The sequence below is a fragment of the Thalassophryne amazonica genome, chromosome 6, assembly GCF_902500255.1.
Source record: "Thalassophryne amazonica chromosome 6, fThaAma1.1, whole genome shotgun sequence".
Lineage (NCBI taxonomy): Eukaryota > Metazoa > Chordata > Actinopteri > Batrachoidiformes > Batrachoididae > Thalassophryne > Thalassophryne amazonica.
This window is the reverse complement of record NC_047108.1, coordinates 102,209,134-102,235,712: the sequence shown is the minus strand read 5'-3', so window position 1 is coordinate 102,235,712 and position 26,579 is coordinate 102,209,134. Positions and strand designations below refer to the sequence as shown.

Here is a 26,579-nt window from a genome sequence, read left to right as displayed (position 1 = left end):
AGGTGGATTTCAGACGGATTCCGGTTGCTTTCCAGTCGTGTGAATATCCGACTGTGATTGTGCATGCATGATTGTGCAAACACGCACTTACAATATCATCTATATGCTGCTGACAGTGTTGGGCTCATTTGCTTTCTTACCTCCATGAAGAACTTGCTAACAGATGGTCTGGTCGTTAGCTGGTAAGCTTTCAATCTGTGTGTTTTTTCTGATGCTGTTAAGATATTTATGGAGTACATTCATGTCTGACTTGGTTTTTCTAATCATGTTTTTAGCTTCCTAGTTTGTAACAAAAATGCGTGTTGCGGACCGATTTGTCATGGTAACCGGTCCGAAATGGGAAAATATCAGACTGGTAATCAGTGAGAGCGCCCGTAACGTCACAGTCATATAATAATCTGTTGGGGTTTTTTTTGCCAGTTTTCTTCAGGCAAGTCAGGGGATGGATACATGAACATTCCCAAGTCAGGGGAGGGATACATGAACATTCCCAAGTCAGGGGACAGATACATGAACATTCCCAAGTCAGGGGATGGATACATGAACATTCCCAAGTCACTGAATATGTCTTGGACTTTATTCACATCAGTTATGAAGAAATACAAACAATATGACACTCTATGGTAAAGTCTATGACCAATGACTTTGACTCAGAGTCCAAGACATGAGTCAGGGAGTCAAAGACATCTGTGACCTGTGATCTGTGTATATCATCATTACAGAAGAATCTGTTTCCATTATAAAGCAGAAAACATTTAAATTGTAACAGTCCAGTACAACCACAAACTACTTCAAAAGTAACACCACTGCAGTGTTAATATGTGTTAAGTATCATTTACTGTAGTATTAAATTGCAGGGGCCATTTTTTATGAACCATTTTGTTGAACTTTGTGTCGTCACTACACTAGTGTGACTTTGGATTTCATCTTTGAGGTGAAAGGCACAGTCCCAGCAGCATTCTGAGGAAAATTTGCACTGCTTTGGCGTGGCGTCCAATCATCATACTGAGGCATAAACAATCTCACTCTCCCACTTCCACAAGTGCTGCTAGATTCAGCCGACACCTGAGTTAGTGTTACATCAGCACGATGCTCTGTATCCTCTTGTGTGACGAAAAGTGCAGCATTTGGGCTGGAAAATGCAAATAAAAAGACAGTTTCATAATAACTAACGTGTTGCACGCGGGGATTCACAGGCTCTAGATTGGGTAGTGTTTATAAAATAGGTAGCTGACATTTTTCAAGGGTGATAATAAATTGGGCAAAGTTTCTGTAATGAGTTGTAATGATGTGCGAGTCCAGAATGTTTTTAGAACCTTAGACCTCAACAGTTTTTTTTTTTAGAAGAAAAACTTTCATTTCCTGTTAATTTTTAAATGTTAATTTACTGTCTTAATTTACTGTCTTAAAATCATTGAGGTTGTTGTTGTCATATACGCATTATTACTTCTATTTTTTCATTTGATTTTTAAATGGACCACAATGAAAATAAGTGTTTTCACTTTCTTGTGTCATCGATGCATTTTTACCGTATTTACAATTATATTATGTACTTACATTGAACTTATGAAATAAAAATCACACATGCATGCTTTTAATAAAGAGATGATTTACCATCCCCTACTGGAATGGCGTGTTAGCAATGTTAGCTAATATCCAAACTCAGCCATATGGGGTGTGCAGCCAGTACATTCTGAGTGCCAGTCCCAAGCCCGGAGGGTTGCGTCAGGAAGAGCATCCGGCGTAAAACAAGCCAACCCAATTATGCAGACTAAGAATCGAATTTCCATACTGGATCGGTCGAGGCCCAGGTTAACAATGTCCGCCACCGGTGCTGTTGCCCAACAGGGTGCTGGTGGAAATTGGGCTACTGCTGGGCAAAGACGGTGAAGAAGAGGAGGAGAACATTTCCACAAACAGCTGGAGAAGAAGAAAACTAGAAGGGTGGAAATGAGAGTGGGGACTTTGAATGTTGGTAGTATGACTGGTAAAGGGAGAGAGCTGGCTAATATGATGGAGAGGAGAAAGGTAGACATATTGTGTGTGCAAGAGACCAAGTGGAAGGGAAGTAAGAGCAGGAGCATCGGCGGTGGGTACAAGTTGTGGCATCATGGTGAGGACAGGAAGAGAAATGGTGTTGGGGTAATTTTAAAGGAAGAGTATGTTAAGTGTGTTGGAGGTTAAGCGAGTGTCTGACAGGGTGATGAGTATGAAGTTGGAAATTGAAGGGGTGATGAATATCATCAGTGCATATGTCCCACAGGTAGGTTGTGAGATGAAGGAGAAAGACGATTTCTGGAGTGTGTTAGATGAGGTGGTGGAGAGTGTGCCCAAACATGAAAGAGTGGTGATAGGAGTGGACTTCAGTGGGCATGTTGGTGAAGGGAACAGAGGTGATGAGGAAGTAATGGGTAGATATGGTATCAAGGATAGGAATGGGGAAGGACAGATGGTAGTTGATTTTGCAAAAAGGATGGAAATGGCTATGGTGAATACCTACTTTAAGAAAAGGGAGGAGCACAGGGTAACATATAAGTGTGGAGGAAGGTGCACACAGGTGGACTACATTCTTTATAGGAGATGCAAGCTAAAAGAAATCGGAGACTGTAAGGTGGTAGCAGGAGAGAGTGTCATTAGACAGCATAGGATGGTTGTTTGTAGGATGAATTTAAGGGTGAAGGAGAGTGAGAGCTCAAAGGATCAGGTGGTGGAAGCTGAAGGAGGAAGACGTGTGAAATTTAGCAAGCAGGTGAGAGAAGCACTGGTTGGAGGGGAAGCAATTTTGGACAACTGGAAAAGTACTGCAGATGTGGTGAGGGAGACAGCTAGGACAGTACTGGGTATGACATCTGGACAGTGGAAGGAAGACAAGGAGACTTGGTGGTGGAACAAAGAGGTCCAGGAAAGGAGAAAGAGGTTGGTGAAAAAGTTTTGGGATAGTCAGAGAGATGACGAAAGTAGACAGGAGTACAAGGAGATGCGGCGTAAGGCGAGAAGAGAAGTGGCAAAAGCAAAGGAAAAGGCATATTGTGAGCTGTACAAGAAGTTGAATAGTAAGGAAGGAGAAAAGGACTTGTACCGATTGGCCAGACAAAGGGACAGAGCTGGAAAGGATGTGCAGCAGGTTAGGGTGGTAAAAGATGCACATGGTAATGTGCTGAGAAGGTGGAGGGAATATTTTAAAGAGCTGATGAATGAAGAAAATGAACGAGAGAAAAGGCTGGATGATGTGGTGAGAGGGAGCCCAGTGGAATAGTGCAGTTAAAAGGAGTAGAAGTGGTGAAAATAGATGAGTTTAAATATTTGGGGGTCAACTGTTCAAAGTAATGGAGAGTGAGGTAAAGAGGTGAAGAAGAAAGTGCAAGCAGGGTGGAGAAAGGTGGCAGGAGTGATTTGTGACTGAAGAATATCAGCAAGAGGGAAGAGGAACGTTTACAAGACAGTAGTGAGACCAGCTATGTTGTACGGCTTAGAGACGGTGGCACTAACAAAAAGACAGGAGGTAGAGTTGGAGGTGGCAGAGCTGAAGATGTTGAGATTCTCTTTGGGAGTGACAAGAATGGACAAGATTAAAAATGAACATATCAGAGGGACAGCTCAGGTGGGATGGTTTGGAGACAAAGTCAGAGAGGCGAGATTGAGATGGTTTGGACATGTGCAGAGGAGGGACCCAGGGTATATAGGGAGAAGGACGCTGAGGATGGAGCCACCAGGCAGGAGGAGAAGAGGGAGATCAAAGAGGAGGTTTATGGATGTGCTGAAGGAGGACATGCAGGTGGTTGGTGTGACAGAGGAAGATACAGAGGACAGGGTGAGATGGAAACGATTGATCTGCTGTGGTGACCCCTAACGGGAACAGCCGAAAGACAAAGAAGAAGCCAATATCCATAGTTTCTCCAAAAATATAAGTCCTATCAATGTTATGTTTTTACATTGTTCATCCTTGACCCAAAATACATAACCACACCAAAAGGCAAATGTCAGCTTTACCCACTTTCTCCATGATAAAAGTTTTACACACGTATGCATGCATGCACTGAGAGCTTTTTGTCTCTTCCACATTCTGCCACAAGCAGGTGCTTCTATTTTTAGACATGCTCAAACAGAGACGGTGGTGGAAAACATTAAATGCACTACACTTTTCATTCATGGTACCCACAACATGACACTTAACTCGCTCATGGTAACGGCAACATGACACTTAACTAAACCAACTGAAGTACAAAAACACAATAAATCAAAAACATTTAAACCCCCAAAACCTCAAACTCCCATGGTGCATTGCAGCACAATGTCCATTGTTTACTGGTTAGCAAAAAATCACTAATTTCTCCAAATATATTTGTTCTATCAACTTTACTTTTTTGCAACGTTCATCCTGCCATTTGAAGCAGGATGAACATTGGCAAATGTCAGCCCTCCCCGCTTCCATCATGATTGAAACCATACACATGCACACACACACAGAGGTCACTTGGCTAATTTAATATATAGATAACAATATGTATAAGCCTTTGCACAGATATGGTATCGCTGATGTGTGGCCTCAACAGGCATGTGCATCCTTTATATAAAATATTATCATTCAAATCTGGAATTAGCCTTGCTACAGCTGAGATTACACTGATTTAAAAAATCTTTTGAATTCATCACTATCACATACAATTTATAAAACCACTAGGACCGTAAGTTCACTAACTACTATTTAGTAATTAATGATTTTACGGTACCACTCCGCAGTAGACTTAGAAAAAAAAGAGTGACTCGACCATATGTAATCCTTGTAATGCACATAATGCCTGGCACTTATTTAAGGCAAGCCTTTATTTATTTTCAGATAAAGTTTTGACCCGGCCATTAAATGAGGCACTCTAACAATGGAACTGCTGTTTCAACGAGAAAAATTGATGCAATAATTTGCATAGATTTTTTATTATTATTATTTCAACTTTCAACTGAGTTAATGCCACAAAACTTCTTTAGTTAAGTTGAAATAGCTTAAGTTGAAATCACTTTAAAAAAAAAAATCTATGCAAATTGTTACATCACTTTTTCTGATTGAGACAGTGGTTCATTTTTTAGAGTGCAGGACCCATTCAAGGTTAGGCATTTAATGAAGGAAATACAGTAAGTAAAAAACTGAGTGCTGTGCCTTGTGAAGATGTACCCTATCAACTGGATAGACATCACGGATGTTTTTTGATGGGTTTTTCTTGTTTTATCGTTTGCGGTGAGAATTCACTGACTCACATAGCTGCCATTTCTTCCCTCTCATCAATCGGGTAGAACATGAAAGTGAGGATCCCCATCAACAGCAGAACAACAGGAACTAATGAGAACAGCACCATCAGCGCCGTCGTCACGCCGTCACCATGGTGACACGCATTTGCTTTGTAGCCCACAAACCTGCAGAGAGATAAAACAAGTTCACACTCCAGATGAACACACACACACACACGGGGAGAGAAAATGAATAGAACATGACTCACTGTAATGTCAGTGTTGAAATTCCAACAGCCAGGCTTCCTCCCAGCTTTTGGCAGAAAGCGTAACAGGAGAAGAACAAAGACTCCATGTCTTGGTAGGACGGGTGTTTCAGAGTGAAGTCGTCCACCACATCTGGAAGCATGGACCTTTAAAGCACAGCACCGTGTTCAGCCTCACATTTCACTTTCAGTTACACTTCAAATGGAGATGACTCACCAGGGCAGCAAGAACAAGGTTGCCAGGCTGATGCCAATCAAAACGCACATAACGGTGAGGATGGGCAGGTTAGTGGGAACCAACATGATCACAGCTGATGATGGCAGGAAGAGCTGATGGCAAAATAAAGAAAGAAAATAAGCACAGGTTACAAGATACAAGGTCGAGAAATGGGAATGGGAATTGAGATTTTATCAATACTACTGATTCTGATTATCGGTCTTAATCTTTATCAATTCTTGTTTTGTTTTTTTTATTTAAAACAAAGTGTAGCTCTACACAGGTTTTCAGCATTAACACAGCTGTTTTTCTTGTTGCCAGACTTCGGCGTCATGTCGTCGCAGCTCATGTCACGACCACTGGTGGGCACAGTTCCACTAATTCGTTAACCACTAATTAGCAAAGCTAAGTTTTTCATTAGCGGATTAGCTTTTCAGCTAATTTGAAAGCCATCAGCAGACCAATTAGCTTCTGAAAAATTTAGTTCCGCTAACTTTTACTCTGCTAAAAATTTTTTGCTGGTAATATGATAAAGTTTAACGGTCAAAAACATTTGTAAACCCTAAAGTCATACATGTTAGTGTCTGCTGTGTGTCTGGAGCAGTCAGGTTAGTGTTCTGTCGAGACGGGCTCCTGTAGCATAAATATTTACAATTACTGTGTCTGCTGCAAAGACAGCGTGTACATGCAAATCTTTACTTTTTTTTACAAAACTTACGTGGGTTTTCTTCGGTGGGGTAGCTCAACGTGACGGATGAGGTGTAGATTTTACCAGTCACATTGAACGCAACACAGCTGAGACATTTCTGTGTTCATAAATATAATACAGAGATAAACTGTGACTATTAATATTGCGATTTACTGCTTTTTATAAAGATGATGACTGTTTGGGGGATTTTATTTATTTTTTGTGCATTTGTTTTGTGCTTGTGATTCCACAGCCCCAGCAGGCCCTGCAGCGGTTAAACTTGAAACTGGCTTATCAGTAGTTGACAGATTTGGCCGCGACTGAGTAAATCCTAAAAGTTAGCAGTTAGTGGTAACGCTGAATTTTTTTAGTGGTTTATCAGTTTAGCGTTGTAAAAGTTAACTTTTCAGTTAGCAGATTAATGGTTATCAAAGCTAACTTTTCAGTTAGCTGTGCCCGCCACTGGTCACGACACATGAATTTCTGCAACATGGACTTGTCAGAAAAACATGGCGGTACTGAGAAGAGGAATTCATCATGAATGAGGCGTACAATTCTGACAGATTGACAAATCTGAAACTGGCTTTCTACTGGAACCGCTTTTCAATTCCCATTGCTATCAAGAACATTGTTTTCAATGTAAGACATTATTTTCTTACCGACATTCCAATAAAAAGTGTTGTTTTTTTCCCCACTCTCCTGAGAACAGCTTGCCAAATCAGAACCCCTACCGTAGAAGAACTCTGTCAACGGGACACTTTTAAATCAGTCGTGCACTTCTTAAAACTCAATGCATTCTATACAATCGCTGGATGTCATTTTTGTTTGGTGCGTCTCACCAGTAGGGTCAGGATGAGTAGCTGGAAATGGTTCCCCAGCCCGGCCACGTGACTGCAGAACAGTGCAAAGTTACCCAGTGATGTCTGTCAGAGGAAACACACCCAGCGGTAAGTCATCATGTATGGCTTTGAAAAATACAAATCAACTTTTTTCCTCTCATGCTTCAAGCAGGTTAGAAAATAAAGTCATCAGAGGGCTGATGTTCACTACACACCACAATATAAATGTACTAGTAAATATGCATGTGATGTTTTTGACTATGTGTGACTGACGACATTATATGACTTAAGATGGCTTCATTTTTGTCAGGGCCCATGGCTTGGGACAGACTGAATGCTGGACACAAATGCAGACTTACAGACTCAGAAGGGGGAGAATCAAAAGGCTTTATCTTGGAACACAGGCAAGGATATGGTACACAAGTGGTCAGTCAGCGAAGCAGAAGGACAGGAAAGCACAAGGCAAAAAGGCGTGGCCAAACAGGCGGGGTTCAGAGGCACGGCGAGACAGTATAATACAGGCTGAGGCAAAAGGGCAAGGTCAAAAGGCAAGCAAGGTTGTAACTGGCAGAATACAATGGTCAAGAACTACAAAAATACACAGGCTGGAACAAAGACAAGAAGTACAACGAACATGCAGTAAGGGAGAGAACCAGGTGGGCTTAAATACAAGGTGTGGTGATTAAGGTAAGTGAGAACAGGTGTGTGGGAAAAAAAACAAAAACAAAGATGAGAGAGGACAGGTGCAGAGAGTGCAGTAACACAAAGCAGATAGACTAAGAGGAAAGAAGTGGTGCAAGATAGTGCAGAGACAAACACAAAGCAGAGTGGAGAGAAGTGAGAGCAGAAACAAAAAGACAGACAGAAGGCATACAGAACTATAACCAAGACATTAAAGGCTGGGGCAGAAACTAAACTGGAACTCACAATGTGGCAAAAGGATAACAGCTAATACAACTAATTACGACACAGAAAAATGATAAACAGAGCATAAAACCAGAAACAAAAATAATATGCACAGAAAAGAGATAATCAGAACCAAACCAAGATGAGACTAAACAAGTCAATCAATCAATCAATCAATTTTTTTATATAGCGCCAAATCACAACAAACAGTTGCCCCAAGGCGCTTTATATTGTAAGGCAAGGCCATACAATAATTATGTAAAACCCCAACGGTCAAAACGACCCCCTGTGAGCAAGCACTTGGCTACAGTGGGAAGGAAAAACTCCCTTTTAACAGGAAGAAACCTCCAGCAGAACCAGGCTCAGGGAGGGGCAGTCTTCTGCTGGGACTGGTTGGGGCTGAGGGAGAGAACCAGGAAAAAGACATGCTGTGGAGGGGAGCAGAGATCGATCACTAATGATTAAATGCAGAGTGGTGCATACAGAGCAAAAAGAGAAAGAAACAGTGCATCATGGGAACCCCCCAGCAGTCAACGTCTATAGCAGCATAACTAAGGGATGGTTCAGGGTCACCTGATCCAGCCCTAACTATAAGCTTTAGCAAAAAGGAAAGTTTTAAGCCTAATCTTAAAAGTAGAGAGGGTGTCTGTCTCCCTGATCTGAATTGGGAGCTGGTTCCACAGGAGAGGAGCCTGAAAGCTGAAGGCTCTGCCTCCCATTCTACTCTTACAAACCCTAGGAACTACAAGTAAGCCTGCAGTCTGAGAGCGAAGCGCTCTATTGGGGTGATATGGTACTACGAGGTCCCTAAGATAAGATGGGACCTGATTATTCAAAACCTTATAAGTAAGAAGAAGAATTTTAAATTCTATTCTAGAATTAACAGGAAGCCAATGAAGAGAGGCCAATATGGGTGAGATATGCTCTCTCCTTCTAGTCCCCGTCAGTACTCTAGCTGCAGCATTTTGAATTAACTGAAGGCTTTTTAGGGAACTTTTAGGACAACCTGATAATAATGAATTACAATAGTCCAGCCTAGAGGAAATAAATGCATGAATTAGTTTTTCAGCATCACTCTGAGACAAGACCTTTCTGATTTTAGAGATATTGCGTAAATGCAAAAAAGCAGTCCTACATATTTGTTTAATATGCGCTTTGAATGACATATCCTGATCAAAAATGACTCCAAGATTTCTCACAGTATTACTAGGGGTCAGGGTAATGCCATCCAGAGTAAGGATCTGGTTAGACACCATGTTTCTAAGATTTGTGGGGCCAAGTACAATAACTTCAGTTTTATCTGAGTTTAAAAGCAGGAAATTAGAGGTCATCCATGTCTTTATGTCTGTAAGACAATCCTGCAGTTTAGCTAATTGGTGTGTGTCCTCTGGCTTCATGGATAGATAAAGCTGGGTATCATCTGCGTAACAATGAAAATTTAAGCAATACCGTCTAATAATACTGCCTAAGGGAAGCATATATAAAGTGAATAAAATTGGTCCTAGCACAGAACCTTGTGGAACTCCATAATTAACTTTAGTCTGTGAAGAAGATTCCCCATTTACATGAACAAATTGTAATCTATTAGACAAATATGATTCAAACCACCGCAGCGCAGTGCCTTTAATACCTATGGCATGCTCTAATCTCTGTAATAAAATTTTATGGTCAACAGTATCAAAAGCAGCACTGAGGTCTAACAGAACAAGCACAGAGATGAGTCCACTGTCCGAGGCCATAAGAAGACAATTTGTAACCTTCACTAATGCTGTTTCTGTACTATGATGAATTCTAAAACCTGACTGAAACTCTTCAAATAGACCATTCCTCTGCATATGATCAGTTAGCTGTTTTACAACTACCCTTTCAAGAATTTTTGAGAGAAAAGGAAGGTTGGAGATTGGCCTATAATTAGCTAAGATAGCTGGGTCAAGTGATGGCTTTTTAAGTAATGGTTTAATTACTGCCACCTTAAAAGCCTGTGGTACATAGCCAACTAACAAAGATAGATTGATCATATTTAAGATCGAAGCATTAAATAATGGTAGGGCTTCCTTGAGCAGCCTGGTAGGAATGGGGTCTAATAAACATGTTGATGGTTTGGATGAAGTAACTAATGAAAATAACTCAGACAGAACAATCGGAGAGAAAGCGTCTAACCAAATACCGGCATCACTGAAAGCAGCCAAAGATAACGATACGTCTTTGGGATGGTTATGAGTAATTTTTTCTCTAATAGTTAAAATTTTGTTAGCAAAGAAAGTCATGAAGTCATTACTAGTTAAAGTTAATGACTTTAACTTTAACCTCATTTTTTGGACACCACTCAGACAGCCAGCAATTCAAGGAGAACATGAGGCTAAACATGTCACTCCCGGTCCGATTGGGGAGGGGCCCAGAGAAAACTACAGAGTCCGACATTGTTTTTGCAAAGTTACACACCGATTTAATGTTAATTTTAGTGACCTCCGATTGGCGTAACCGGGTGTCATTACTGCCGACGTGAATTACAATCTTACCAAATTTACGCTTAGCCTTAGCCAGCAGTTTCAAATTTCCTTCAATGTCGCCTGCTCTGGCCCCCGGAAGACAATTGACTATGGTTGCTGGTGTCGCTAACTTCACATTTCTCAAAACAGAGTCGCCAATAACCAGAGTTTGATCCTCGGTGGGTGTGTCGCCGAGTGGGGAAAAACGGTTAGAGATGTGAACGGGTTGGCGGTGTACACGGGGCTTCTGTTTAGGGCTACGCTTCCTCCTCACAGTCACCCAGTCGGCCTGCTTTCCCGGCTGCTCAAGTGACTAAAATAAAATGACCAGATAAATACAACCAGAGACTGAAATCATGCTAAACAGAAAATCAAAGACTAATGGCTCACAGATTAAAAAAAAAGACAAAACAGCAGATGAGCCCAGATGCAGGACAAATTGTGACAGTAGCCCCCCCAAAATGGCCGACCCAGATGGCCACAAAAAGCAAATCCAACAAGCAGACATCCATGGGCGGACAGGAGGGGGCCAGGAGGTGGGCGCAGCCAAACAGGGGAACCGGAGGAAAGCAACAAAACCCCCCCCAAAACAACAAGATCAAAACCCGGATGGCCGAACGGCCGTCTAAGAGAAAACATATTACCAGAGGCCAAAGTAGCATCAGAACAAAGACCAGGCGACCCACCAGGGTAAAAAACTGAGGGTGCAGGGCCATTGCATGGTTGACATAAATTGGTCAGAGGATAAAGTCAGACCCCAGGTCTACAATGGGACACAGAGAAACCCGGAGGTCAGACATGAGGGTAACCAGGCCCAGCAACAGTCAAATGGTCCATCATACAATGTACAGTGGGCTGTGGCAGAGGCTGAAAGACAACGGGGCAGTCAATGATAAAAGGAGTAGAATTGGGAGGACAACCATGAGGCCTATCAAAGTGCTTAGGAACAGCAGGAGGATGGTTGTGAGGTGTTTTAAGGTCTATAGGTGAGTCCAAGGGCCGGCCACAAGGTCCACTAAGGTCTCCAGACAAATCAGGGGAACAGTGATGAGAATCATGGGGAGGACAAGGGTCAGACATATGACATAAAAACCTGGAAAAACAAAACCTCATCAGGACAAGGGACTGATTGAGCCACTGGAGGAAGGAGGGAGACACAAAATTAACCAATGAAACAAGAGAAGAGAGTACCTGCTGAAAAACAAAACCAATTAACACCCAGGGGAACCAAAGCCACATAATACCAGAACATAAAAAACGAGAAACCCAATGGCCCTATTGACACTGGAGGGAACCAACAGCAAATAAATCCGCAAAATGGCGGTGATGTAAGCAACCGAAAATATGACACGAGGGACAAACTAGCTGCACTAAAGAATAGAAAAAGCAGGAGGTGCAAAAATTGACAAGACCAACTTAGGGGCCAAAAAATGGGAAAACCAATAACAGAACTGCAAAAGGTGCTAACCGAGTGTGGATGGGTGAAAAAAGTCTGCTTAAGTGAAGAATGTAAAAAAAAAAAAAAAAAGTAACACTACTAGGGCCATGGACAAAAATATACTTGAAAAAGGACTGCATGAGCCATTGAACTGCTTTCTAAGAAAACGCAAAAGGAGAGAAATCCCACAAAACAAACAAAGGTGGCGATCAAGTTTGGAACACTTTACAATGGGGCTGCCTGAAGAGCTAACAGAATGCAGACGTGGGAAATTAAATTGCTTAATCATTGAATACAAAAAAGAAAACATTCACCAAGATGGAACTCTGTACAAACTGCAGAAACCACATAGCACAAACGAATTAGCAAAAAACCTACACTGGGAAATTAAATGCTTGATGACAGAATGCAAACAGTACTAGTACCAACAAAATTGACTGGGAGGGTGACTAAAACCCGAGGACTTAATGAAGATCCTGGGAGAAAAATTAATCAACCAAAGACGTGGGATGCTAAACTGGTTTAACCAAAAATACCACCAGAAAAAGGGCCAGAAAAATAATGTAAATCTAAAACACAAAATACTGGAGATAATGATGAGTAACGTGGTGCAAAAATCAAATGGAGTCAAAACCTGATTCCAACCAGAAACACTAAACTGCATCTCTTGTGGTCTCCACAGGTGTAACAAAGAGAATCAAAAACTGAAAGGTACAATCAAAAAACAAAACAACGCCAACTTAACTGTTCTGTAGTGGACCTGAAGCTCATGGAAGGCTCCGGTGGTTGAATGGGTAGAGGAGACACTGAAGGAGAGGTCGAAGCTGGAAGTCTTGGAATCGTGCATGCTGTGGATGAACTTGGCGGTGTGTGCACTGCTGTGGGCTTGGAGGTGCTGTGCTTGGAAGAGGCTGGTGCAGCTGATGACTGTGGAGGGGCCACTGTAGGCTGCTGTAGCGAGAACTTTGACATCGGTTCTGACGGTAATTCTGGATGCAGGGACGGCACTGATGGAATCGGGGAGGAGTACGCTGGGAAAGAGTCTCTGGGTGCTGCTGGAGATTCCCGTGTAGCATGCGCTGCAGATGGCAGTGGTGGCGTGAACGTCAACTGTGATTTCGCTGGCAGTTCCAGAGGTGGAAACAGCGCCGATGAGGTCTGAGTCATGCACAAAGTGGATGACTCTGTAGGCACCGCTGAAGATCTCAATGATGTGTGCACTACAGGCTTCTCCGATGGCAGGTGCACTGCTGAGAGCTCTGACGGGGAAACTTTCCTGATGGCTCTGTCGGCAATTCAGGAAACAGGATTGGTTCTGCTGACTTGGTGGGAGAGAGCACCGGAGAGCAGTGAGGAAACATGAGAGCTTGGGACTTGCGTGGTGCTGGCACCAGAGGAGAACGAATCTTGGCCTGCGTGGGTGCCACACATGGCTGCAAAACAGGCATCTGCGCTGATGCACGCCGTGGAGCTGGTGCAGGTGGCAGACAAGGCGTGGTCTTTGTGGGCACAGTATTCTGTGGGAAGCTCGGTGATGAAAGTGGCCGGGTCAGGAACTGTTGAGCTGCTGGAGTGGATGGTTTGAGCGGTGCAACTGCTGCGTCAGACAGGGTGATTATGCGTGGCGTGTCGAAGCGGGTCTCATGAATATTTGACTCAAAAAGATAGTCCACTGGGTCTTCAATGTAAGGAGGCAACTGACCTTGCCTGAACTGTGTTTTGATGGTTGCCAAATCCGGATATGCCGCCACTATATCGGGCTCAGCCTGCAAAAGCTGGATGGTTGCCGAAAAAACTTGTTTTCGGTACTGCCGTCCTGGATTGTCCGAAAATTCAAAATACAAGTCTTGAATCTTAAAGAAAACAGCAGCAGTGTCTTGGAGTGCCTGCCCATCCATCTCTGATGAAGAATCACCTTCATAATTATCATCTTCATCATCCTCTATGTCCACCCAATCAGACTCACTGTCACAGTAAGGTGGGCTGGACGGCAGACGCAGTTCAGGTTGCCACACCCAGGCAGGAAGACTCCCAGCAGGAAACAAACTGTCCAAATCTTCTCATTCTGGGAAGTAATCATATAACCAGCGGGTGGCTTCAACTAAGCTCCAGGCTTGGTCTAAAAAATCTAATTTCTCTCCAGAGGAGAAGACCGGCTCAAATACTGGGCGACACGAGTCGTCACATTTTATCCAAATATAGTTTGAGGAATGATAACACAAATCTACATATAGTCTACAATAAAGGCTTTCATAACCAATATGTGCATCTGTAGGGACTATTTATTACATTAAGAAAGACACAATAATACATATGACATTTTTTTTATTATTATTTTTCAAGAACAAACCACATCAGTCATGAATTAATGCAAACATTTGTCAGGGCACTTGATCAAGGTAATTCTCAAAGCAATCCAGCAGATGTCACCCTTCAAACTGTATCAAGCGTGTCAATGCGGTGTGTCGATTTTCAGCCAGTTGTGTTCCAGTGGCTCATTGGTTCATGAGGCTTCGAAATTGCTATCACTAGGATACAGTACACAGGTGGTCAGTCAGCGATGCAGAAGTACAGGAAAGCACAAGGTAAAAAGGCGTGACCAAACAGGCGGGGTTCAGAGGCACAGCGAGACAGTATAACACAGGCTGAGGCAAAAGGGCAAGGTCAAAAAACAAGCAAGGTTGTAACCGGCAGAATATAATGATCAAGAACTACAAAAATACACAGGCTGGAAGGAAGACAAGAAGTGCAACAAACGAGCAGTGAGGGAGAGAACCAGGTGGGCTTAAATACAAGGTGTGGTGATTAAGGTAAGTGAGAACAGGTGTGTGGTAAAAAACAAAGATGAGAGAGGACAGGTGTCGAGAGTGCAGTAACACAAAGCAGATAGACTAAGAGGAAAGAAGTGGTGCAAGATAGTGCAGAGACAAACACAAAGCAGAGTGGAGAGGAATGAGAGCAGGAGCAAAAAGACAGACAGAAGGCATACAGAACTATAACCAAGACATTAAAGGCTGGGGCAGAAACTAAACTGGAACTCACAATGTGGCAAAAGAATAACAGCTAATACAACTAATGACTACACAGAAAAATGATAAACAGAGCATAAAACCAGTAACAAAAATAATATGCACAGAAAATAGATAATCAGAACCAAACCAAGATGAGACTAAACAAGTGACTAAAATAAAATGACCAGATAAATACAACCAGAGACTGAAATCATGCTAAACAGAAAATCAAAGACTAATGGCTCACAGATAAAAAAAAAAAAAAAAAAAAAAGACAAAACGGCACATGAGCCCAGATCCAGGGCAAATCGGGACAATTTTAAAGTTATTCATAGCAGTCAGTCACAAATAAGGGACCGCGTTTCCTTGACAAACATGATCCCTTGTTGGGTCCCTGTGACCAAACAATTCCAAAATCTAATCACCTCTAGATATCTATCAAAGTAATATTTCCACCAAGTTCGAGCCCTCATAGACTTGTTGGTTGTTGAGATACACAAAAAAGGTGCTTTTTTTGGACCAAGTTTTCCTTCTCCATTGATCTGATCACCCCAAGATTTCTATTATTACTTTCCAAGTAATATTCCCACTACAGCTGATCCCTCTAGTCTTCTTGGTTGTTGAGATATTAAACTAGAGTCATCATATCCCCCCAGTCCACACAAATCAGTAATGTCAGGGGATCACTCAAGTACAGTCTTATGCTAAATATGAATGAAACTGGTCAACTGGTTCTTGAGATATCACGCTAACAAGTGAAAACAGACAGACAGACGGACGGGTGGATGGACAGATGGACACGCTGATCGCTATATCTCCCCGTATTATACCAGGGGGATAAAACTGTGTTTTGTTGGAACTGTGGTTTCCTTGACCTTTGACCAACCTACTCCAGAATCTAAATATATGCTGTAGATTATCCATCTAGGCTTCTTGGTTCTTGATATATGCAAAAAAAAAAAACAAAAAAAAAAACAGGTGTTTTTGTTTTTGGAACATGCTTTCCTTTGCCTTGACCTTTGCCTGTTTGAAACTACTACAAATAATACAACTAATACTAATAACCTCTAGATATCAAAGCTAACAGGTGGTTTTTCAGACTATGTTTTCTTTGATTGTGACCTTTAACCTTTGACTAAACTACTCCAACGTCTAATCATCTCTAGATATCTACCTATCTAGGCTTTTTGATTGTTAAGCTCTATGAAAGAATGGTGTTTTTTGTTTTTTAATCAAGTTTTCCTTGGTTTTTGTCCTTTGACTAAACTACTCCAAACTCCGATCACCGAAATATACCCCCAACTTTGAAGGAAATCCATCCAGCCATTTTTGATTGATCTCCACAGACACACACACACGAATGCACACACACCAGTGAAAACAATACCAACTTGCCGGTTTTGCCGACACACAGGGTAGTCATGTTAAAAAAACAAAACAAAACTGTATACCTGAAATGCAAATGTGCAGAACACGAAACCAAGCACCAGTCGCTGGTAAGGAAAATGACATGCAAGCATCCTAAGTGAGGTCACAAAGGGTGGTCGCACTTTCTCATGAGAACAGGGCAGAGCTGAAAAAATACAACAGGAGTATATTTGGCAAAGTTTAGTTCTTAAAAAACACAAATGGCAACAGCCCATAAGAGTCACAAAAATGTCTATTTATGATGTACTGAGTGCCGTCGGTATTCTGAGACAGTGACTTTAACCTTCATCACAAAGTTTGTGGTCAGCAGTGACCTGCCTGCTCTGCATGTGCATCTGGACACAACCTGGTTGATTATTAACATGGAAAACGTTGATGCATCTTCAGTAGTAAGTTACGTAATGTTTGTTAGCCACTCCCCAACATTCCAGCACTCACCTCGTTGCTCTTTCACCCCAAACAGGAGAATCAGGCTGGACAGGAAAAATATCCCACCCATGGCCAAAGCGGATATCAGGAAAGTCGTTTGCTGGGGGTGAAATAAAGTGATTAAGCTTCAGAGCAATGTGACTACAACCCGCTCATTTTGGAGACGTGGTCGTGTAGCATTCATTTAATCTAAGTCTGAGGACTCAAACTGTAAAGCTGTCCTGTCTGGGATTCACACCAGGAATACATGGTCTGATCCACTTATATCTTGTTTGTCTACATCCGTACTGGTGAAGAAGAAGAAGACCACAACATTTCTCAGCACTGCACCCAGAAAGTCAAAACTTCACATTTTCTTGAGAAATGTTAGGTTCTCCGAATGCAAAGCGATGGAGAACCACACCCTAATACTTCTGAGTCAGGCTCAAAACTTCTCAGTCAGCCCTTGTATATAACAAGTTAAGAAGCCAACATCACAATGTACCAACCCGGATGATGATAAGGATCACTCTGCAAAAATAACAAAGCTCTGCTTCTCTGCACTATGCAGCACGGTTACCTCAATGAGATAACTCTTTTTTTTTTTTTATGTATTTGGCTGCACTTTTCCAGTGAACGATGGCAGCATTACCGTTTTCTGGAGTAATGTTGTGGTTGGCAAAGATGTGGATTGAGGTGTGGTGTCATCGTGGTCATGCTGCTGACATGTTGTCTGCTTTTCTTTGTTGTACTCTTTTACAACGTAGCCCTGAATGGCTGAAGCCACCGCCATTGCAAAGGCGTCTGTGACCTTTCCTGACAAACAAACAGACAGAAGCGATTGTTGGCTTGCAGGTAACAGCGTTCTGATATCTGCAGAGGAGTTGGTGTACTTACTGTATGCTGTAGCAAAGTCTCTGTTCTTCTGGTTTCCCCCCAGGAACATGTTCAGTGTGAGGTACGGGATGTTGTAGCACTGTTGGAGATGATAGGAAAATGTCACCTTCACCAGTGAAGCCCTGTTCTCGTACACACTGGGAAAGGTCCTGGTCTATAATGTGATAAACTAGCATATGATGGTCCCAGTTGCCCGAGAATGTATTCTATCATGCAGTTTGATAACATGACACGCTGGACTTGTACCATGATGTGATGTGCAAAAACAACCTCGGCACAACCTTGGTAGCAGCCTTGGCACTTCCACTTCCTTGGCTGTACATGCTGTGATGTCATGGTATGTACAGCCTCCACAAAAAAAAGGACAACCAAAGTATGTCAAACTTTGTGATGGAAAATAGATATTTTCAAGCATTTTGAAATCCTACCATGGTTAAAACAAGAACATGGCGCATTGACGGAATATCCAGGTTCATTATGGACACCACATCCTCGACCCTCTAAGGTTTTCCAAGGTAAGGACAATATTTCAAACCATGGTTTTCTGAGATTTATATCCATCAAAGTGAGACTGGAGCTTGAAAAACTCAGAAGCTACAGCAACAAAAGGTTCTCTGTCATCTGAGAATAGTCGTTGTCGTGGAAATTCCACAATGGCAAGGAAGATTGTCTCTTGATCAATTCTGAGGTGGGATGGTGGACGTGGAGATGACTGAACAGGCTCAGTCTTGATGTGCACGGTTTTTGACTGACACTACACGTGCTTGCTGCAGGAAGCTTTTACCGGTCAGGATCTTGCTCTCTCTTCTCCGTCTTTCTCCTCTTCTCCTCTGTGTTGTTCGTCTGCATTTTTTCAAAGACTTCTACTCCCGTGTGGATCACTGCTCACAGCTGACTTGGCCCCTCACTTATTCTTCCCAGGTCTTCCATTCCATGGAGCAGTTCTTGAGGTTGTGCTTCATGGAGGCCCTGCTAGCATTTCTTCAAGACCATTTTCCTTCACTCAGCTGAAAGTGGAAGATCTGCTCGGGAAATCGGCTGTCATCCATACGAAGAACCACTGAAGCTGGTTCTTGATGATGACACACTGCATGGTCTGTAACAGTAAAGTGATTTGAAGTAAGAGAAACAGCGTTCAAGTTACCGTCATGAGGGTCTCAAACAGGCAGGAAACTGAGAGGAACCACATTAAGTTGGCAGCGTGAGAACCTGATCCAAATGGCATTATCCACATCATCACATAGAAGATGATACCAAGTGGTGTGGAAAATGCGATCCTGTATGAGAAGCACAGATAGCATTGAACACAACACAGAAGGATGACTCATAGTTCAGCCTAATGAGTATGTTAAGCATGTGGTGACACTAACCAAGGTTTGAGTTTGCCTATGCGCGTCCACTTACTGCGGCTCACAAGGTATCCAACCAGAGGGTCGGTCACGCCATCCCAGACGCGAGTCAGGAACAGAATCATGGACACGTAGATAGCCTCCATCTGTGAACCAAATGAAATGTTGGTTGGTAACATTTCTTATATGGAATGTTACCACATTGACCACCTCTGATTGGGTGATCCCAAGCCGTTCCCAGGCCATTGTGGTGATATAATCTCTCCACCTAGTCCTGGGTCTTCCCCGGGGTCTCCTTCCAGATGGACATGCCTGGAACACCTCCCTAGGGAGGCGCCCAGGGGGCATCCTTACCAGATGCCCAAACCACCTCAGCTGGCTCCTTTCAACACGAAGGAGCAGCGGCTCTACTCCGAGCTCTCCACAGATAACCGAGCTTCTCACCCTATCTCTAAGGGAGACACCAGCCACCCTCCTGAGGAAGCCCATTTTGGCCGCTTGTACCCATGATCTACTTCTTTCAGTCATGACCAAACCCTCATGACCATAGGTGAGAGTAGGAATGAAGATTGACCAGTAGATCGAGAGCTTCGCTTTTTGGCTCAGCCCACTTTTTGCCACAACAGTACTGCAGAGCGAATGCTGTGCTGATTTGCTGGCCAATTTTGCGCTCTATTGTCCCCTCACTCATCAACAAGACCCAGAGTTACTTGAACTCCTTTACTTGGGGCAAAACCTCATTCCCTACCCGGAGTAGGTAATCCATCAGTTTCCTGCTGAGAACCATGGCCTCAGATTTAGAGGTGCTGATCCTCATCGCAGCCACTTCACACTCGGCTGTGAACCGATCCAGTGAGTGTTGGAGGTCATCGGCTGATGAAGCCAACAGGACTACATCATCTGCAAAGCAGTGATCAGACCCTGAGCCCACCAAACTGGAAACCGTCCTCCCCCCGACTAAGCCTTGATATCCTGTCCATGAATATCACAAACAGGATTGGTGACAAGGTGCAGCCCTGGCGGAGGCCAACCCCCACTGGAAACGAGTCTGACTTACTACTGAGTATCCGAACACAGCTCTCTGTCAGTGTCCATATGGACACTGGTGATTTTACTGTGTATGATTTATCTTTGTAAATTGAACAAAACTGGATCTGGTTTGTTAGCTGTTTGAAAGTATTACATTTATTTGTGAACATTAAAATCAGTTTGGGGTTGTAATATACACCACAAAATTATATAAAGAGGTTAGAACTGGACTAGACTAGTGGACCTTCCCCATAATGTGTGTCCTGTCCATCAGACGTTGATCAATTTGATGTCAAAGACCAGCATTTATAAGGGTACACAGCATCCTCAGGTTGGAAACAGGGAGACCACACCATATGTTACTGGTGTATTCAGCACTAAGCAAATAATAATAATAATAATAATAATATATGAATAAATAGAATAAAAATACATCCAGCAAGCTGTATTTCTTTACACATTGTTGCAGGTAGAAAGCAGGTCACTGATGTTGGATTGATGGTTGTCCTGTTCAGTCTCATTCATTCCTTTTCAAACTAATTTTTTTGAAATGAGATTTCAATTTTCAAAGGTGAGTAACAATGGTTCAGTATGACCAGGGCTGGCGGGGGGGGAATTTAACTCAACGTTTAAAACTGATAAAGGTGTAGTTTGTACCTGCACAACATCCAGAAGGAATATCTGCTGTGAGACAAATAGAGCTGCTGTAGTGCACTGATACGGGACCGAGCCAGCAGCATAACAAAGCTTGGTGATCCGAGGGATCCGCTGGGAGTCCTGCAAGGGCCACAGGTTGTCATATGGAAGAGTTTCATGAGCAAGAAATGACGTGCCAACATACAACTTCAACAAAATTCACTTTGAAAGGCTGTAAATGTTTTATATTAAAGTCCTTGCAATAAACATGAACTAATTATATGGTAAATAGACTGTGTTTATATTGTGTTTTCATGGTCAAGATACTATACCTCTCACACACACACACACACACACACACACACACACACACACACACACACACACACACACACACACACACACCACACACACACACACACACACACACACACACACACACACACACACACACACACACACACACACACACACACACACACACACACACACAGAGATGTCAGGGTGCTGTCAAGGCATTCAACTGCACACCAGCAACAACTTGGGGGTTACCTTAACCTAAAGCCCCTTGTGATTTTTCCGTCTGATGGGGATTTGAATTGAGGATCCTCTGGTCACAAGCCCACTTTAGCCACTTGACTATCACCTCCCAAAATTTGTAATAAGGCCCTTATAAGATTCTTATTATCATTATTATGTATTAATAAGACTATAGATAGCATAATAAACATGTTTCTTGTTACATAATTAGACATTCATAACCACCTAAAACAAATATATTAACAGCTTTTAATCTGCTTAGAATGTTTATCTTATGAGTTTCTATAATTGCTTCTTATATAAAATTCTGATCATATATGACTTGAATTTGTCAGTCATACAGGAGATATCTAAAATTTAACAGAAACTGGACATCTTCAAAATGTTTTTGACACACATCAAAGTAGTTTATTCAGTTTTACAAACATAAAGAAACCACGTCAATGACTTAACTTTTATATATGCATTGGGTGTAAGTAATTTATCTATTAAGTCATTATTTTACTTTTACTCTGCCTTGTTATTGATTTATTGACAGTGATAAATTTGTTTTTTCTAGTGCATAAGTTGTGTTTTGTTTTTGTTTTGTTTTTTTACTTGTTTGGGACATTGTGCAACTAATACGCTGGTGCAGCTTATATACAGAAAAATCACACAATAATAATAATAATAATAATAATAATATATGGCCTTTCCCAGGAATCAGAGCACTAAACAAAATAAAACTGTATAATAAAACAATAAATACCAATAATAAAAAGTACACCAATCCACAAAAATCCCAACTTAAAGAGCTGATAATGTTGGGAAAGTGTAGTGACACGGACCCACAACAGGGGGCGTAAATGAGCAGACAATAGATGAGCCAAAAATACAACACTTTACTGTTGTGAAATGTGCACAACGAGAATACAGACAAACGCAGAATTTGGATCACAATCAAAATATACAAGGTGATGTGTGGGTAGGCTCGAGGATAGGAGACGTCCGTCTCGAGTAGAACCGGATCCCACACGAATTCCACTGCCACCGCACCCGAAGGATAGTGGAGCCGCCAAGTCCCGAGTCCCCAGGTGGTCACCATCACCGACTGTCGGATCTGGTACTGCTGGCAGGAAGCAGAAGAACAGATGTGATGAGTGTGTGACAATACACTCAGTAAACAGTCAGCAAGTCATCTTTCCAGGTGGGAAACAACACCTCCACCTTTAACACAGAACACAGTTGTGCAGAGCCTAAGAGTTACTTATCGTTTTGGCGTGAGGGTGAAGAGCGTCACTCCAACACGGACCACAAAACGCCGCACCCAGCTGACAGCAGCTACAGCAACTCCTGCAAACACTCAGAAAAGAGATCACGTGCGTAACGGCACAGTCAAACGGCTGAGAGTTTACCGTAGAGGTAGACGATATCTCAGCGACGAGGTGGAGATGTCGTCCGGCTTTTGTGTGTGTGGTTGATGACCTGGTGATTGGTGACAGCTGTCATAGTTGATGAGTGACAGCTGTCAGCCCGGCTGTTCTTGTGAGGCGGCAGCGCCCTCTAGTGCCTGAAGCCCGCACTTCAGGCTGGGCGCCCTTTGGTAGTGGGCCAGCAGTACCTCCTCTTCAGCGGCCCACACAACAGGACCCCCCCCTCAACGGGCGCCTCCTGGCGCCCGACCCGGCTTGTCGGGATGGCGATGGTAGAAATCGGCCAGGAGGGCCGGATCCAGGATGAAGCTCCTCTTCACCCAGGAGCGTTCTTCGGGTCCATAACCCTCCCAGTCCACCAAGTACTGGAAACCCCGGCCCTTCCGGCGGACGTCCAGGAGCCGACGCACAGTCCAAGCCGGCTCCCTGTCGATGATCCGGGCAGGAGGCGGTGCCGGTCCGGGAGCACAGAGGGGTGAGGTGTGAAAGAGTTTCAACCTAGAGACATGGAAAACCGGGTGGATCCGCAGTGAAGCTGGGACCTTGAGGATCTTAAATGGTCCAATGTATCTGTCTTTGAGTTTTGGGGAGTCCACTTGTAGAGGAACGTCTTTCGTGGAAAGCCATACCTCCTGCCCGGGCTGGTATGCAGGGGCCGGGGAACGCCAGCGATCTGCATGGGCTTTGGCCCCCATCTGGGCTTTCAACAAGGCAGAACGGGCGGTGCGCCACACCCGACGGCACCTCCGCAGGTGGGCCTGGACCGAGGGCACACCGACCTCTCCCTCCACCACAGGAAACAATGGGGTTGGTACCCCAGACTCACCTCAAACGGGGAGAGGCCGGTGGCAGAGGACACCTGGCTGTTATGCGCATACTCGATCCAGGCCAGATGTTCACTCCAGGCAGTCGGGTGCGCAGACATCACACAGCGCAGGGCTTGCTCCAGTTCCTGGTTGGCCCGTTCTGCCTGTCCGTTGGTCTGCGGGTGATACCCAGACGAGAGGCTCACAGTTTCCCTGCAGAAACTCCTCCAGACTTGAGAGGAGAACTGGGGACCTCGATCCGAGACGATGTCCACGGGTATCCCATGCAGACACACGATGTGGTGGACCAGGAGGTCTCCTGTCTCCTGGGCCGTAGGGAGCTTCGGGAGGGCCACGAAGTGGGCCGCCTTGGAGAATCGGTCTACTATTGTGAGGATGGTAGTCATGTGCCGGGACGGCGGGAGGCCCGTGACGAAGTCCAGGCCGATGTGGGACCAGGGGCGATGGGGCACAGGTAACGGTTGGAGGAGTCCCTGTGCCCGTTGGTGGTCAGCTTTCCCCTGGCGCAGGTGGTGCAGGCCTGGACATAGTCCCGGACGTCGGCTTCCATGGACGCCCACCAGAAGCGCTGCCGGACCACTGCCATGGTCCTTCGCAACCCTGGATGGCAGGAGAGTTTGGAACCGTGACAGAAGTCCAGGACAGCAGCTCTGGCCTCTGGTGGGACGTAGAGGCGGTTCTTCGGTCCGTTACCTGGGTCCGGGTTCTGTGCAAGGGCCTCCCGGACGGTCTTCTCCACCTCCTAGGTGAGGGTGGCCACGATAGTGGACTCAGGTAGGATGGATTCCGGCGGATCCAACAGCTCGGTTTTGACTTCGACTTCGTGAACCCGGGACAGAGCATCCGATCTTTGGTTCTTGGTCCCGGGGCGGTAGGTGATCCGGAAGTCAAAACGCCTGAAGAACAATGACCAGCGGGCTTGCCTGGGGTTCAGCCACTTGGCGGTCCTGATATACTCCAGGTTCCGGTGGTCCGTGAAAACTGTAAATGGTACCGCGGCTCCCTCTAACAGATGTCTCCACTCCTCAAGAGCCTCCTTCACCGCGAGGAGTTCCCGATTGCCCACGTCATAGTTCTGCTCAGCTGGGGTCAACCTGCGTGAAAAATAGGCACAAGGATGGAGAATCTGATCAGACTCCCCGCTCTGGGACAGCACAGCTCCTATCCCTGAGTCCGAGGCATCCACTTCTACCACAAACTGGCGGCTAGGATCGGGCTGCACCAGAACTGGTGCAGTCGAAAACCAGCGTTTCAACTCCCTAAACGCGGCCTCGCACCGATCCGACCAGGTAAATGGTACTTTGGAGGAGGTCAGAGCTGTCAGGGGCTAACTACCTGACTGTAGCCCTTTATGAACCTCCTGTAGAAATTCGCAAAGCCGAGGAACTGTTGCAGCTTCCTACGGCTTGTCGGTTGGGGCCAGTCTCTCACTGCCGCAACCTTGGCCGCATCAGGGGCGATGGAGTTGGAGGAGATTATGAACCCCAGGAAGGACAAAGAAGCGCGGTGGAACTCACACTTCTCGCCCTTCACAAACAGCCGATTCTCCAACAACCGCTGCAAGACCTGGCGTACATGCTGGACATGGGTCTCAGGATCTGGGGAAAAAATGAGAATATCGTCTAGGTATACGAAGATGAATCGGTGCAGGAAGTCCCGCAAGACGTCATTTACCAAAGCCTGAAACGTCACGGGGGTGTTGGTGAGGCCGAACGGCATGACCAGGTACTCAAAGTGACCTAATGGGGTGTTAAATGCCGTCTTCCACTCGTCTCCCTTCCAGATCCGAACCAGGTGGTACGCATTCCTAAGATCGAGTTTTGTGAATATTTGGGCTCCATGCAGGGGCGTGAACACCGAATCTAACAGGGGTAGAGGGTACCGGTTGCGGACCATGATCTCGTTCAGTCCCCTGTAGTCAATGCATGGACGGAGTCCGCTGTCTTTCTTGCCCACAAAAAAGAAACCTGCACCCATCGGTGAGGTGGAGTTCCGGATCAGCCCGGCAGCTAATGAGTCCTGGATGTAGGTCTCCATTGATTCGCGTTCCGGACATGAGAGGTTATACAGCCGGCTGGACGGATACTCAGTGCCCGGGATCAAATCAATGGCGCAATCGTACGGACGGTGTGGGGGAAGAGTGAGTGCCAGATCTTTGCTGAAGATGTCAGCGAGATCGTTGTACTCCTCAGGCACCGCCGCAAGATTGGGGGGAACTTTAACCTCCTCGTTAGCGGTCAAACCGGGCGGAACCGAGGATCCTAGACATTCCCGGTGACAGGTTTCGCTCCACTGAGCCACAACCCCAGACGGCCAATCAATCCGGGGATTGTGTTTGATCATCCAAGGGAAGCCGAAAATCACGTGGGAGGTAGAAGGAGTCACAAAAAAATCAATCTCCTCCCGATGATTCCCAGACACCACCAGAGTCACAGGTAGTGTGTGTGATTAAAGGGAGAAGGGTGCCATCTAGTGCCCGTACCTTCAATAGCGAAGGAAGCGCCACCAGAGGGAGCCCTACCTCCCTTGCCCATCTGCTGTCCAGCAGATTCCCTTCTGACCCCGTGTCCACCAGTGCAGGGGCCTGAAGGGTTAGATCCCCACTCAGGATCGTAACTGGGAGTCGTGCAGAAAGACGGGTTTGTCAATCAATCAATCAATCTTTTTTTTTATATATATAGCGCCAAATCACAACAAACAGTTGCCCCAAGGCGCTTTATATTGTAAGGCAAGGCCATACAATAATTATGTAAAACCCCAACGGTCAAAACGACCCCCTGTGAGCAAGCACTTGGCTACAGTGGGAAGGAAAAACTCCCTTTTAACAGGAAGAAACCTCCAGCAGAACCAGGCTCAGGGAGGGGCAGTCTTCTGCTGGGACTGGTTGGGGCTGAGGGAGAGAACCAGGAAAAAGACATGCTGTGGAGGGGAGCAGAGATCGATCACTAATGATTAAATGCAGAGTGGTGCATACAGAGC

General features: G+C 44.5%; 1 protein-coding gene across 1 annotated transcript; it reads right to left on the bottom strand.

The window, feature by feature from the left end:
• Positions 1-900: 900 nt before the first annotated feature.
• mfsd2al2 (major facilitator superfamily domain containing 2a-like 2) lies at positions 901-21,037 on the bottom strand (the record flags this gene model as incomplete). Its single annotated transcript, XM_034171522.1, has 13 exons — positions 901-1,132; positions 5,251-5,406; positions 5,490-5,633; positions 5,704-5,816; positions 7,051-7,134; positions 7,231-7,314; positions 16,526-16,647; positions 16,941-17,031; positions 17,563-17,726; positions 17,808-17,886; positions 18,952-19,084; positions 19,178-19,302; positions 20,843-21,037. Coding segments are annotated over 13 exons (1,722 nt in total), but the record flags the coding sequence as incomplete, so codon positions are not given.
• Between the last annotated feature and the right edge of the window lie 5,542 nt (positions 21,038-26,579).